This window comes from Schistocerca serialis, chromosome 9 (assembly GCF_023864345.2).
Source record: "Schistocerca serialis cubense isolate TAMUIC-IGC-003099 chromosome 9, iqSchSeri2.2, whole genome shotgun sequence".
Classification (NCBI taxonomy): domain Eukaryota; kingdom Metazoa; phylum Arthropoda; class Insecta; order Orthoptera; family Acrididae; genus Schistocerca; species Schistocerca serialis.
The window spans coordinates 35185172-35200518 of record NC_064646.1 but is presented as its reverse complement, the minus strand read 5'-3'; the positions used below and the strand labels follow the sequence as shown (position 1 = coordinate 35200518).

General features: G+C 40.9%; 1 protein-coding gene across 1 annotated transcript in view; it reads left to right on the top strand.

Moving 5' to 3' along the window:
* LOC126418802 (midasin-like) overlaps positions 1-15347 on the top strand; it is a 298364-nt gene that overhangs the window by 63302 nt on the left and 219715 nt on the right. Inside the window, exons 11-13 of the mRNA XM_050085737.1 lie at positions 1430-1582; positions 7902-8124; positions 11502-11613. Coding sequence (XP_049941694.1) covers positions 1430-1582; positions 7902-8124; positions 11502-11613 — 488 coding nt within the window. The remainder of the gene's footprint in view (positions 1-1429; positions 1583-7901; positions 8125-11501; positions 11614-15347) is intronic.

Here is a 15347-nt window from a genome sequence, read left to right as displayed (position 1 = left end):
TGAGAAGTTAAAATGTTTTATGATCAGGCAAGTGTACCATTGGAATTAGCACAATTCAGGTAAACAGGTGAATAATGAAGTGTAATGAAATATCAACAAGGTAAGAATTTTGATAGTTTCAGTAATATTGGAGCATTGACTACCAGTGTAATGCAGAAAAACAGAAAAAAACTTAGTTGTCTAAGGGTAGAATTATAGCAAATGGAGTTACTCCATAATACTGTGTTTGTAAGTTAAGTACTAACCAGCTCTCATATTCAAACAGTGGAAAATGCAGGATGGAATAATGACAATATTATAAAGAGGATAGATTGTTACTCCCCATGGAGATGATGAGTCATAGAGAGGGACAAGAAACAGACTACTGAACATGTAAGCATTCGGCCAGAAGCTGTTCTTCCAAATCAAACAGCATACATCGACATACATTCACGCAAATGCAGCTCACACACATATAGGGAACGGCTCCACTACATGGTGAATAGTAATCTATCCATTTCAAAATAATGTCTCTCTCTCTCTTTAATACAGCACTGTATTATACTTCTCTCAATTAATTTTCCTTTACATACAGTAATTGCCCATAGTTTGGATTCCACATTAAATTACAGGTAAAACACTGTTATCCAAACCAGGTACTAGCTTGCCAATTGTTGTACTTAATTTGTTATTGTACCCTGTGTCAAAACACTGAAAATAGTTTTAACAACAATAATACGAAAAGCATTGATTGCTACTTATCATTTAGAGGGGGCATTGAGTCACAGACAGGCACAGTGAAAAGACTACTAAACATTTAAGTTTGCAGCCAAAAGACATACTTTGGAAATAGAAAGCACACACACATTCACACCAACACAACTCTCACATACATTGCCGCTGTTTCCAGTTGCTACATTTCCAATAAACTGCTCGTCTTTAAGAAGCAACAGGAGTATTGTTAGCAAAACTTTGCCTTTACTTGCTCTAAAGCAACTTGTACTCACAGTATGAATGAGGATTTGTTATGATGTACTGAATAGCCACTTCCTGCAAAACACTGACACCATTCATAAAGAGTAGACCTGATGAAAAGATACATACCGTGTCTGATACAGATATTACATTGCATTTTCACAGAGAATTGACTTGCCGAATCAAAACATACAACAAATGCATTTGCAAACAGTGAAAGCAGCCACTTCGCAGTGACTATTTCTAGTCTTTGCAGTGGTTTGATTTAATATTATGCCATTGTTTGAGTCATAGTTAAATTATGGCAACAAAACTAGCTCTCTGAGTTATCACAATAGATTTAAATACAATTGCAAAGTTATTAAGTCCTTGTTGTATCACCCTGTGTTTCATTTAAAATATTCTCATGCAAATATAGTCTGAAAGAATCAGCAGAATGTGTAGAATAAAACTTTCTTCTGTCTTTTCTTTGCAGATGTGCGTATTGCCGGTGCTAAAGCCGTGGGGAGTTTCTTGAGTGTGCTTGTGGATGCAGATAATTATCTTAATGTGCATAAGCCCACAATTTCTGAAACAGATCGTCAGATTACAGTTGGACGAGCCACACTGCTGAAGAAGAAAACTGATGGTAAGTGATATTGCTGAGCTTGTAGGAATAATATCCCCAGATTGAAGATTTTTAATGTGATGGCAGTGTAGCAGAAATCTGTCCCGGAACAATTTATTTGTGGGGCCCATTACTTATAACTTAAGTTGGTAAATGACTTCATAAATGTGGTGATTCTGGATCAAATCTGAAGTCAAAATCTTTCACTGACTCTCTAAATAATGTCATCACTTTGTTGCTGTGTCAGTCAGCAATGTGATCAAGTACTGTTACATGAAGCAGCAACTTGGTACACATCTACGCATGCAGTGTTGGCACAACAATAATATTGTCAGTATTCACAGCAACATTATTTTGTCTTTCTTCCCATTCATAGCATGTGCACATCTTCACCAACTGTGAATCTGAACACAAACAACTGTAGTCTCCAACATACTAAAGTAACAGTGTCAAGTTCTAAGTTGAAATTTTAGTGACGGAGAGCGTGAAAACTGAGTAGATTTTGTTCAAATACCATTTAGTTGCATTCCCAGGATTTTGTGCACATAACATTGTGTTCTGTTGATACATACGCAATTGAGTGAGTTAAATGTGAACTAGATGTGCAGAAATGACCACAGAAAGTTATTAATACTGTGATTTGTTTCCATTAAAGACAAGAGTGTACATTAATGTTGGCTTTGCAGTGTCAGACCTTGTTATGTGCCTGTTGACTGTGCAGTGTTACTTCTATGTACCAAGTGGCTGTCTTTACTCACATTATTGTGTGTGTCTCACCCAGGATTCTCCATTATTGTATTGAGGATAGTGTGTATATGAAGTAGCAGGTGAACAACAGTCACAATTTGTCTAAGATGGAAACCTAGGAAGAAGATAGTCATTTAGAAGTACTGGAAAAATTGGGTCGGGTGGTTTAAAGCGTGTAATATTCGTGGAGTAAATGTAGAATACAATTCCCCATGGCCTTGTTGAAGGAGCCATCCCACTAGGCACCATAGCTTTTTAGGCGGTCTACAGCAAATGTAAATCATAAGCACTGAAGTTGTAAATTAGTAATATTATGAAAAGGAAAATCGCTACTCACCAGGAAGACGACACATTGAGCTGCAGGCAGGTACAATAAAAAGATAGTTACACTTTGCCTTCTTCATAAAGGAAACACATTTGCACAAGCAAGTGCACCCCATGCACACGACTGCCATCTCCGGCTGCACTGGTCAGAATGTAACTGCGTGGGACAGCAGTCCAGAGTTGAGTAGGGGCTGCAGCGACTACACGGTGGCAAGACGAGGCTGCCAGTGGATCGTAGGGAGGCTGTCGGGGAGGGAAAGGGAGGGGGACACCAACAGAAAAGCAGGAAAGGAGAGGTGCAGACAAGGGAAAAAGACCGACGGGTGCATTGGCAGAGAGCGGTGCACGAGGAGGATGGAGGGATGTGAATTGGGAGAGTGTGATAGGACACAGAGGGTGGGAACTGTCGGATGGTGTGTGTCTGGATTCTTAAGTTACCCTAGGTTGAGGCTGGAATGATTTAGGGAGGGGAGAATGTGTTGTAATGATAACTCCCTCCCGTGGAGTTCAGAAAAGGTAATGGTGGAGGGGAGGATCCGGATTGCCCGTGTTGTGAAGCAACCATTGAAACCGAGCATGTTATGTTCAGCTACATGTTCTGCCACAGAGTGGTCCATTTTGCTCTCGGACACTATTTGGTGGTTACCATTCAGCCAGGTAGACACAGGTTGGTAGTAATACCAATATATAAGGCTGTACAATGATTGCAGCAGAGTTGGCATACGACACGGCCGCTTTCGCAGGAGGCCCGGTGTCTGGTGGAGTGGGATATGCCTATAAAAGGACTCGAATGGGAAGTGCTGGGTGGGTGTATTGAGTAGGTCTTTTAACTGGGTCTTACACAGGGATATGATCCTTGTGTCAGTGTTGTTGATATTCCAATCTTGGCTCTCCATTGTTTGATTTTGCCTGACGACATTTTTCCCATTCCGCAACCAAATGATGTTTCCCTTTGTTACTATTCTCTAAAGCATTATTCTTCTGCATTTCTGCTCTTTCTCTTCGTTCTTGTATTTTTTTCACTGCCTTCCAAACTTCACACACTCTGATATCTGAGCCACACTGTAGCAATGGCTCGTCACCATACAACCCTTTGTTATGTGACTGTGCGGATTGTTAGTGCAGCCTCTTATACCCCAAATTTCTCCCACCGATAATAATAATTATCCCTGTTGGTCACATTTTCTGCCTCATCCTCATGTACTCTCAATTGTTATCATCCAGACCTGACTGAGGCACACAACCTGTGAACCTTGACATAATCAATCTCCAGACTTCCATCTCACCTTCACATCTCACTTCCCTTGTCCTGACGTGTACATATTCACATAACTCATTTGTTCCTTTTTCCCCCATGTTTTTGTATGTTCGTTACCTGTTTGTGCATGTATGTATGTCTAGGTACTTGTGCATATTCTTGCATATCTTTACATATCTTTATGTGTTTGCTCTTATGTGTACATATTTGAGCATATTTTTGGATATCTGCACATACTTTTACACACCTTTTTCTGTCATCCATCTCCCTTCTTAACCTCCCAAGCCTTCATTTGCCAATTTGCTATACCATTTCCATTTCGCCTTAGCCTCAACATCCTTCCCCAGTGCCCTTCTTCACAACACCAACCTTTCAGCAGAAGAAAGAGTAGTCATACACGATCTCAAAACACATCCTGACCTATCATCCTACCTGCAGACAGATGTTCCACCACTATCATTATGAATCACAGTGATTACCTGGCATAAGGCCTTTGCCAATTGTCTGACTACTCCACCTATAAACTGTGCCATAGTGGCCTTATCCCAGAAGTCCAACATAATCTTCAATCCCTGTGTAAAGTCTTATTCCCTTCCCAGAACCTCTTCCCTGAATTCGTTTTCCTCCTCACCACTATGACACTCCGCACAGGTGCCTTCCACATGCTTCCTGATATCTACAAACCCAACAATCCTGGATACCACATTGTTGCTGGTTGTGTTGCTCCCACTGACTGACACCTCAGCCGATTGCCTGAAATGGAGCCTTCCGCATCACAGATGTCCGCCACATCCTTCAGACACTCCACGTTCCCCACCCCCTTTCCATCCTTGATCCCTACTCATCATTGTTGACACAACTTCCTTACACACTAACATTCTTCATGCCCATGGTCTTGCCACAATGATGGACATTGTTTCCCAACATGCTTCAGAGTCCAAATTCACTACTCATTAGTCATACACGTTACTAACTTTATCAGAGCACACTACTTCTCCTCTGAAGAGAAGCTATACAAACAGATCTGCGGCATAGTCATGGGCACTCGAATGGCACCCTCCAGTGGCAGTCTCTTTATGTCCCATCTAGAGGAAACGTGCCTAGCCTCCCAAACCCTGATTCTGACTTAGATTCATTGACGATAACTCCATGGCTGGACTCAGGACCAAGGCACACAACCTCAACATGTCCTCTTCCATTGCTTCACCTGGTCCACCTCAACCCAGTGACATCTTCCTGGACATTGCCACCACTTCCTCTCTGATGGCTCCACCAACATCTCTCCACCAACCCACCGACAGTACCTACGTTTCGACAGCTGCATCTGTTCCGCACCAAAAAGTCCTTCCCGTACAGCCTGACCACCTGGGGACAGTGTACATGCAGTGACAAGAAGTCCCTTGCCCAGTATGCTGAAGGTCTCATAAGGGCCTTCACAGGGAGGCACTATCCACTGGACCTAGTCCACAAACAGATCCCCCTTGCCACATTCCCACACACCCATAATCCTCCAACCACCCTCAAAAACCCACTACAAAGGGGTGTCGTCTTTGTGATGAGACACCAGCCCCGACAGACACTGAAACCACATTCTTTGTTAGGGATTTGATTATCTATCATCATGTCCCAAAATGAAGCACATCCTATCCAAGATGCTTCCCATCCCTCCTAAAGTGGTGGTCTGTCACTTGCCCAACCTCCACAGTACTCTAGTCTGTCACTATGTCACTCTCAGTCCCTACCCCTTGCCACAAGGATCATATCCCTGTGGAAGACCCAGGTGCAAGACCTGTCCAATCCATCCACCCACCCAGCACTTCCTATTTCGGTCCCATCTCAGGCTTATCGTACTCCGTCAGAGGCAGGGCCACCAGTGAAATCAGCCGTGCCATATACCAGCTCTGCTGCAGTCATTGCACAGCTTTTTATATTGTTGTCCACTACCGTGAATGGCCACCGTGAAACTGTGGCTGAGATCAAAGTGGACTTACTTGAGGCACGATATAGCTGAACACGACATGTCTGATTTCAATAGCTACTTCACCACCTGGACTATCTGGATCTTCCCGTCCACCACCAGCATTTCTGAACTGTGGAGATGGGGGTTATCCTTAAAACACATGTCTCTGCTCCTGAAAGCATCCCAGCCTCAATGTACAGTAAACTACTGTCCCCACACCCTTCTACACCCTTCACCCAACAGTTTCCACCCCCTCTGTCATGTCACCTTCTCCCAATTCACATCCCCTCATCCTCGTTGTGCGTCATTCTCTGCCAGTGCACCTGTCGGTCTTTTCCCTTTCCCTGCACGTCTCCTTTCCCATTCCCTGTCCCCACCCCCTTTCTCCCCCTACTTGTCTTACTCCGGATTGGTGCTTCCATCCACTGCAGTTGCCTCCTGGCTGTGGTGGCCAAACAGTGGTCTTGTTAGCGTGAGGTGTGCGAATGTGTGTGTGTGTGTGTGTGTGTGTGTGTGTGTGTGTGTGTGTGTGTGTGTGTGTGTTCTTTCTGAAGAAGGCTGTGGCCGAAAACTCGGTGTGTAATAGTTTTTTTGTTGTGTCTGTCTACAACTCAGTCTGTCATGTTTATGGTGAGTAGCGATCTGTACTTTTCATAATATTGTTAATATACCATACTGGTCTTTCCATTCTTTGAAAATGTAAATTAGATGGGTCGGGTGGAAAATCTAAACAAGACTTTGTCAAGTAATACACAATTTGAGTTGTAATATAACTGGGTAGATTAAAAAAAATCTGCTCACCAAGTGGCGGCAGGATAAAACCGCATAAAAGCTAAGGAAATGTGCAGGTTTCTAGAGTCGACAGCTCTTTCTGGCAGAAGGGTTGAAAGGAAAGGAAGAGGGATGAAGGAAAAAGATTGGTGACTTTTAGGAAAAGTGGAGAGTTCCGGTGAAGTCACCCAGAACCTCAGATCAGGGAGACTTAGAGGGGAGGATGAGAAGGAAAGACTGATTTTTGGGGACTGCACTGGAGGTGCGTAAAGGTGGAAGATAGAATAATAAACAAGATGGAGATTACTGACAAAACATTGTACAAGAGTTAATAAGAGTGGAAAGGTAAGTGCATTATATGTGGTGTACTTGTGGGGAAAGGGGGATTGGGAGAATAGTCAGGTCAGAAAATAAGACACATAGAAAACTAAAAGGGAGTGTAGAAATGCTGTGGCTGAAGAAATTAACATAAATTAATGCCAGGCGGACGGCAAGAAGCGAGGACATGTTATAATGCCAATGCCTACCTGCATAGTTTGAGAAACTGGTGTGTGGGTGGAATCTAGATGGCACTTGTGGTGAAACAGGCATCACAGGCGTGACTGTCATGTTGTAGAGCTTGCTCTATGACATAATATTAGCTTGCCAGTGTACACCCTCTGTCTGTGCCCATTCATTGTAACAAGTAACATGGTGCTAGTGATATCAATGTAGAAGGACAAACAGTGTTTATGTAACAGCTGGTACACGACATGTAGTTTGACAGGTGTTCTCCCTTTGATAGCATATGTTTTGCCAACAGTGGGGGCGGTCACAGGAGTAGGAGCTATAGGATAGGGAGATTTGTGCAGAAGGAGCATAGGGTCTGACAAGAACATTGAGGAGATTGGGAGAGTGACAAAAAGCTATTATAGGTGTGGTGGGCAAAATGTCAGAGAGAATAGACCTAATTTTAGGGCATGATTTTAGGAAGTCACAGCTGTGTCAAAGTAGCGGATTAACAAATTCCAGACCAGGATATTATAGAGTGGCAAGAGGTTTATTTCTATGTAGTTTGTTTGAGGGCTCAACAATACCAGCATTGGATGTGATGGCCCAGGAAATCTGCGTTTGAATTAGGCTGGTGGGGTAATTATATCCAGTGAAACTGCTAATCCATATTTGTTTGTTGTGCTTAACTTTTATGGAAATAATATTCTATTACTGAAAAGAAATTAAAAAAATATATAGATGTGTGAAATTAGTAATTATTTAACCAGTATCCCTTTTTGTTTCTACAGAGATTGCAATTCAACGTGCTCAGCGAACTGCCCTTGTCCCACCTGTGGTTCGACTTCTAGAAGGAGTAGCCCGTGCAATACAGTTTTGTGAGCCAGTGTTGCTTGTTGGTGAAACAGGCACAGGAAAAACTTTCCTCATTCAGCACCTAGCACAAAGAACTGGAAATCCACTACTGGTCATCAATATGAACCAGCAGAGTGAAACAACAGATCTGCTCGGAGGGTTAGTATCTTTATCTTCAAATTTTAGGTGATAGGCATATCCCCAGAGGTTATTACTGCTATAAGAGTATGTACACTATTGCTGCTTTGGGAGTCATATCTTTTTGTCAGTTAAAAAACTAAAAAGCCTACTTTCACAATACTTATGTACAGGGAAGGAGCTCAGTTTGATTCTTTTTTAAATATTCCTTTGATGTAACATTGAATTATTGGCTGATTAGTAAATGGTGTTATTTTTAACTAATCCCCATGAAGCAATTTCTTACTTTCTTTGCCATCCCATTGTAAAACATGTGTAAATACTGTTTCTTATTGCCTTCTTGTTAATGAGAAACTTAATGAAGAATGCCTATGTTGTACTACATTTGAATGAGGCGTTTCAGATTAATTGTAAGCGATGATAAAAAAATTTCCATTCAAAGGCTGTACAGTCCAGAATCGGTATAGCAGTCGGACAAGTTCGCTGTGAGCATTGAGGCAAGCATCCTACTGCTGCACCAGGTTAAAGGTATCCATTTGGTAAATCACCGTGTCCTGCTGCATGAAAAAGTCTGTATTTCCCTGCTGCCCATTCTCATCCTACAGAAGTCATTGACCTTTCAAGGCCTTTTTAAGGGACCAAAGGCGCGATAATCGCATGGGGATAGATCAGGGCTCTAGGATGGGTGTTTGAGTGTGTCCCACTCGAGTTAGCATAACTTCCTTGTTTTGCCATATGGGGATGCATGATGTTATGAAGCAGCAGCACCCCTTGTCACAATTTTCAAGGATGTTTCACTTTTAATTGCTCATGTTCTTCAGTCTCCAATGGATGTCTGCCGGTCTTTGTCCCACAGCAGCCGAGAAAAGAACAGCTGCAAGCTGGTCCTGTTTGCACGCATTTGGTAATGTCACCATAGTTCACATATCCTCATTTACCATCCGTGTATTGGAAAGACGTGAATGCCACACTAATCCCTTGCCTACACGTCAGTGTTTATGTACCTACATCAGAGTCATGCTATGTCGTGTGCTCAAACAGAAACTTTTTGGTTGCCCCTTTAATAAAAAATTAATGGCGTAAATATAATTCTTGTGTCACTCTAGCAACTATATTGAATATTGAAATCTTGAATGTGGCAGCAGTCTGCAATTGTAGCATTATGGATGTAATGAGAATCAGCCAACCAGTTGCACATCAAAAGTTTATTCAAACCTTTATCTAGGTTTCGGCAGATTTAAACCTGTCTCCCTTGGAAGCAGGAAGAACACATGCCACATAGTGCACAAATAGAAAAACGAAGTCACAAGGCTTAGTCAACGATAAAATGACCCGTATAAATTCTGTGGCATAGTCAACAGTAAAAGTGATCCGTGTAAAATCTAAGTTAGGTGTGTACCATACACACAAACAGTTGTCTACATTTTTCCCCCAAATTTAAGGGCAAAAACTGGGGTGTGTTGATCAATTGTAATAAGGTTGGTCCTGCTCTGCCTCCAGCAGTAGATCCTGTTATCCTGTAGCATTGTTGCAGCCTCAGTCTGTGATACTTCAGTAGCACCTTAGAAGCGAAGTATTAACCACATGTTAACTTGTTAATTACGGCCAAAAGTCCTTGTTGTCAATCCTACACAGCTAAAGAAAAAGTTAAAACAATTGAAGAGGTTCTGTATGTACATCAATGATCTGATGCATAAGGTGAGTGGCAGTCTGTGACCGTTGGCTGTAATGTACGGGAAAATATCATTTTTGCGTGACTGTAGAAGTGTGCAGGATGAAATTGACATAATTTTTATTTGGTGTGGCGAATGGCAGCTTGCTGTAAATGTAGGAAAGTGTATGTTAACACAGATGAGAGGGGAAAAAAATTCTATAATGTTTGAGTATAGTATTAGTGATGTGCTGCTTGACACAGTAGTGTCAATTAAATAGCTAGATATAACATTGCAAAGTGATACAAAATAGGATGAAGGCGTAAGAATGGTAGCAGGGAAGGCAAACAGCTGACTTCATTTTATTCAGAGAGTTTTAGGAAAATATAGCTCATATACAAAGTGGACCGCATATAAAACTCTAGTGTGATTCATTCTTGAATACTGCTAGAGTATTTGGGATCACTGCCGGATTGGATAATGGAAGACATTGAATTAACTCAGGGGTGTGGTGCTAGATTTGTTAGCAGAACATATTACGAAGATGCTTTGTGAACTCAAATGGGAACTCCTGGAGAGAATATGATGTTTTTTCAAGGAATATGGTTGAGAAAATTTAAAGGACAGCCATTTACAGATGACTGCATAATGATTCTACTGTTCTCAATGTACATTTTGTGTGAAGACGACAAAGACAGGATAAGAGAAATTAGGGCTCATCTGCAGGCATATAAAGCCATTTCTCCAATGCTCTCTTTGCATGTGGAATAGGAAAGAAAATGACTAGTAGTGGTACAGGGCACCCTCAGCGATATGCCATGCAGTGGCTTTTGGAGTATGTATGTAGATGTATAGAGATAAAAGTGAAAATTGTAATAGGAAAGCATAAAAAAGGTATTGGGTTGTATTGGGTGGACTCAAGAAGCAAACGGTACAACCTTAAAAGAAAAACTGAATATGGAACAACTCAAGTGGACCATTGTGGCTAACAAAGAATTCCATCTTTCCTTTCCATTTGATTTTACTAATTCATGTTGATTAATTCAAACCCATCTGTCTGTCTATGCAAAATTATCTAACTTCCAATTTCAAGAATACCAAAGTGAACCACCATGTAAATGAAAATGGAAAGCATTCAGATCAAACTTCTAACATTTTATGCTTTTGGAGCCTTGCTATACAACTCCTATCTAGCTGTTGATTACAAGAATACATTAACTCGGGTTATTTCATTTCGCAAAGGAGATATCATTATGAGCCATGACATTTTCTGTGAATATATCTTGTGCCTTTCATGCAGTGGTGTCTCTTGTATGGTATTGTGATAATAAATAATGTAAACAGAGAGGAAGAGTACTTTAGTCACACTTAGTCGATTTTTAGTAAGGAGAAAATTTCATTGGGTGAGAATAGGTTATTGTTATGTTGATGTGTGATTTTTATGAGGGTAGAAAATGTATCAGAAAACCTGTTAGTTGTATGTCAAATAAAAATATCTTATTGTTGTTTGGTATTTCAATCATGGGAAGACGTAGCTATTGTGCTGTATTCTTGTTCTGCACTTGTTTCTGTAATGTAATTTATGACAGTGACTTCTCTCTGATCTTGCTACATTTGTGTTTTATACTCATACTATTTTTAAGAAATATAATGAAAATAATTTAGTATCGTATCTTAACATTTGTAATTTCTGCAAATCATTTCATCCAATGTACCTAATGAATCCTTTTCCTTTGTGACTTACAGTTATAAACCAATGGATCTGAAGTTTATAGTGAGACCTGTGAGAGAAAAATTTGAGAGACTTGTGCGTAATCTTGCATGGGAAGATGGCCTTAAATTTTTAGTGAAGCTGGCAGTAAGTATATAGTTTTTTTCTGTTTTTGGATACTGTCCAGTTCTGTATGACAATTTAGTGATAGTGGAAATAACCTAAATGTTTAATATGTTCCATTCTCCTGATATTTATTGATTATGATGCAATACAGATAGTAAATCATTAACATACATAATCAATCAATCAACAGATTTTTTTCCAGTTCAGCCATCTCATTTTCAAAAATATGAGAGTATATAAATTGTGTATGGTCACTACAACTTATTTTCCACACATTGATTGTTTCCTTTCATTTTTATTGTTCCCAGCTTGACTTATTGCCACAAAAAAAGTTGTCATGTTGATTAATTGGGTTTCTGCCGTTTATTCGTGTCTTTCCTGCACAATATTTCAACTGTGTGACTCACAGTCTTATCCAGGTGCTCTTCGATACTGATTCCTGTGTGTAACGAGTCCGGTATTTATGCCTACGTTGTGGTAGGCATTCCATCTGCGGTCCGCGACTCATCTGGCGCTCTGTCCGTGGTGTGTGCTGACCAATAGCAACGGCTGTAGCATTTTCTTCTAGCCGTGGCTGTTTCGCATGCTGTGTGCATACTTTGTGGCTATTATCCATTGTCAATATAACTGAATTCAGTTCTGAATGGCGTCCAAGCTGTGCTAGACGTTTTATCTGCCGACTGTCATCATTTGAGTCCTTCTGTGAATTGAGACATTCTGTTACCGTGTGATGTGCCATGTTAGGCATTCTGTCCGAAGTTCTTGTCCCCCAGGAGCGGCTGCAGTGTCATTTTCAGACTGATTCTGTTCAATTTGTTGCCTGAGACTTGGAAGAACGCCCTAGGATATTGTGTCTGTTGTCTGAGGTATCATTTCATGTACGTCCATTGTTACATGTACTGGGCTCTTACCCCTAATTCCATCTTTATGCTTGTGTCCCTTGGGATCTTTATGTTGCCTATATTGCATCTTCAGAAGATCGAGTGCTGGGTGTCCTGATTAATGAGATTCTGTGCGACCTGAATCTCAATAGATACTTTGATAACGCTGTCCCAGTATCTCGAAGTTTGTGTTAAAATCTTGGCGTCATTATACTTCATAGACTGATTTAGTTCTATACAATGCTTGCCAATCGCTGACTTGGTCGCCTGTCTCAGCCTGGTGTGCCTTTAGTGCCCTTTGCACCTGATGTCAACGGTCCTGGTCGTTTGGCAGATGTATGCCATCCCACATTCACATGGTACATGGTAAATGCCCGGTTTCTGTAGACGCAGGTCATCCTTCACGCTCCCTAGCAGAGTCTTAATCTTGGTGGGTGGATGGAATACGCTTTTAATGTTATGTTTCAGGAGAATTCTGCTGATTTTGGCAAATATCGGCCCAACGTATGGCAAATGTGCAACCTTTTACATTTCTTCATGTATCTCTTAAGGAACCTCTGGTGGCGATGCAGGGCACAGTGTCTTTTGAACATATTGAGAAGAGTATCCATTTTTGTAGAACACAGAATGTAGATGTTCTATTTCTGTCGCCAAATTATCCGGATTTGACAGAGTTCGTGCCTGGTGAACCAGCATTCTGAGTAAACCGTTTTTCTGTGCGGGTCGTGGCAGCTGCTGGTGTGCAGGTACAACTCAGTGTGAGTGGGTTTGCGGTACATACCGTGACTGAAGGTACCATCTCCCTTCCTCTTAACTAGTACATCTAGGAAAGGGAGTAGTACTAGTCGGCAGATAAAACGGCTAGCACAGCTTGGACGCCATTCAGAACTGAATTCAGCTATACTGACAATGGATAATAGCCACAAAGTACGCACACAGCGTTCGGAACAGCTGCGGCTAGAAGAAAATGCTACAGCCATTGCTATTGGTCGGCCCACACCACTGACAAAATACCAGACGCACTACGGACTGCACAGGGAACGCTTAGCACAATGTAGGAAAAAAATACAGGACTCGTTCAACACTGGAATAAGTGTTAAACAGCACCGGAAGAAGACTGCGAGTCACGCAGTTTAAATATCGTGCAAGAAAGACGCGAATAACTGGCAGAAACCTGATTAATGAACTTGACAATGCCTGACTGGGAAAGGCTGAAGAATTACAAAAAAAGTTGTTATTGTTGTAGTAAATTGTAATTCAGCCCTAAAATGTTCCTGCATTATTTGTCTTGTAAATTTAAAGATATTTGAAGTTCTAGTGTAATGTGGCATATGATCAGTTGCTCACAGAGACCAGTAAGCTTTTGTCCCATGAATAGAACAGCTGCTTTGATTTCCAGGTTTTAACATAAGTTACAGGCATAACACAACTTTCTTACAAAAAAGTGCTTATATTCCCTTTTTGTAAAATTCAGTTCATTGAAAGTTACCGGTGCGCAAGTCGCCCAATGCGTCGTCGAATGAAATAAGACTTGCACTTGGCGGCTGAACTTCTCCGAATAGGGGCCTCCTGGCCATTGGTGCCGTCCGCTCATTTCCATTATTTCCATTGAAAGTTGGCCCACAGTTCTTGATTTTTGATTTGTTACTTGCTCCATACTTCAACTCAAGTATTGTTATGTGTTTTAATGTTATTCTTCTGCCACTGTTGCAATATGTTGTTCCATTTAGTTACCAAGTGAGCTGGTGCAATGGTAAAACATTAGACTTATATTCAGGGTGGTCACAGTTCAGATTCTCATACAGCCATCCTGATTTAGATTTTCCACAATTCCCGTACTTCACTTACGGTACATACTGGCACGATTCCTTCAGTAGGACACAACTGATTTTGATACCTTCCCATCACCAGTCCAAGCATGCACTCGGTCTCTAATGGCCTTGTTGTTTGTGGGACATTGTGCCCTTACCTTCCTTTTGTCTGTTCCATTTTATTCCTTTAACTTGCGCCTCTCTCAGGCTCATATTACGTGAATGTCACTTGTGTATTGTAAGTGTTAGAAAAACTGAAGTTAAGGGGAAACGGAGCTGAAACTGACCTTAGTTTACAGGGTTACTAATACATACTTCCATAACAACATATGTGTGACGATGTGATTAGAAAAGTCTCTGCTGATCTATTAAGCATTATGATATTCCTTAAAATTGAAAACTTATTCACTAGCATTGAAACAGATTGTTGTAAATGATATATTGGGTGATCTGCATTTATGTTTGCCAGAGTCAGATTGGTCAAAGCATCTGAGGAACACCCATCTTGGATTCATTATATTTACTTAATATACTAAGAGTACTTAGAAAATATAACAGATTACTAAAGGGTCAGCCTACGCTACGTTTTTCCGTCCTCTTTTGGAGTACTGCTGTGCACTCTGACATCCTTACCAGATAGGATTAATGGAGTACACTGAGAAAGTCTAAAGAAGAGTGGCATGTTTTTTACTATCGAGAAATAGTGGAGAGAGTTACACTGACGTAATACAAGATTTGGGGTGGACATCATTAAAACAAAGACATTTTTTGTTCTGGCAGAATCTTATCATGAATTTTCAATCACCAACTTTCTCCTCCAAATGCGAAAATATTTTGTTGACAACGACCTACATAGGGAGAAATGATTATTGTAGTAAAATAAGGAAATTAGAGCTCACACAGAAAGATATAAGTGTTTTTTTTCTGTGCACTGTTCAAGATTGGAATAATAGAGAACTATTGTGAAAGCGGTTCGATTAACCCTCTGCCAGGCACTTAGTGTGATTAGCAGAGTGTCCATGTATATGTAGATGAACAGCATGTTAAGTGATTAAAGTAAATG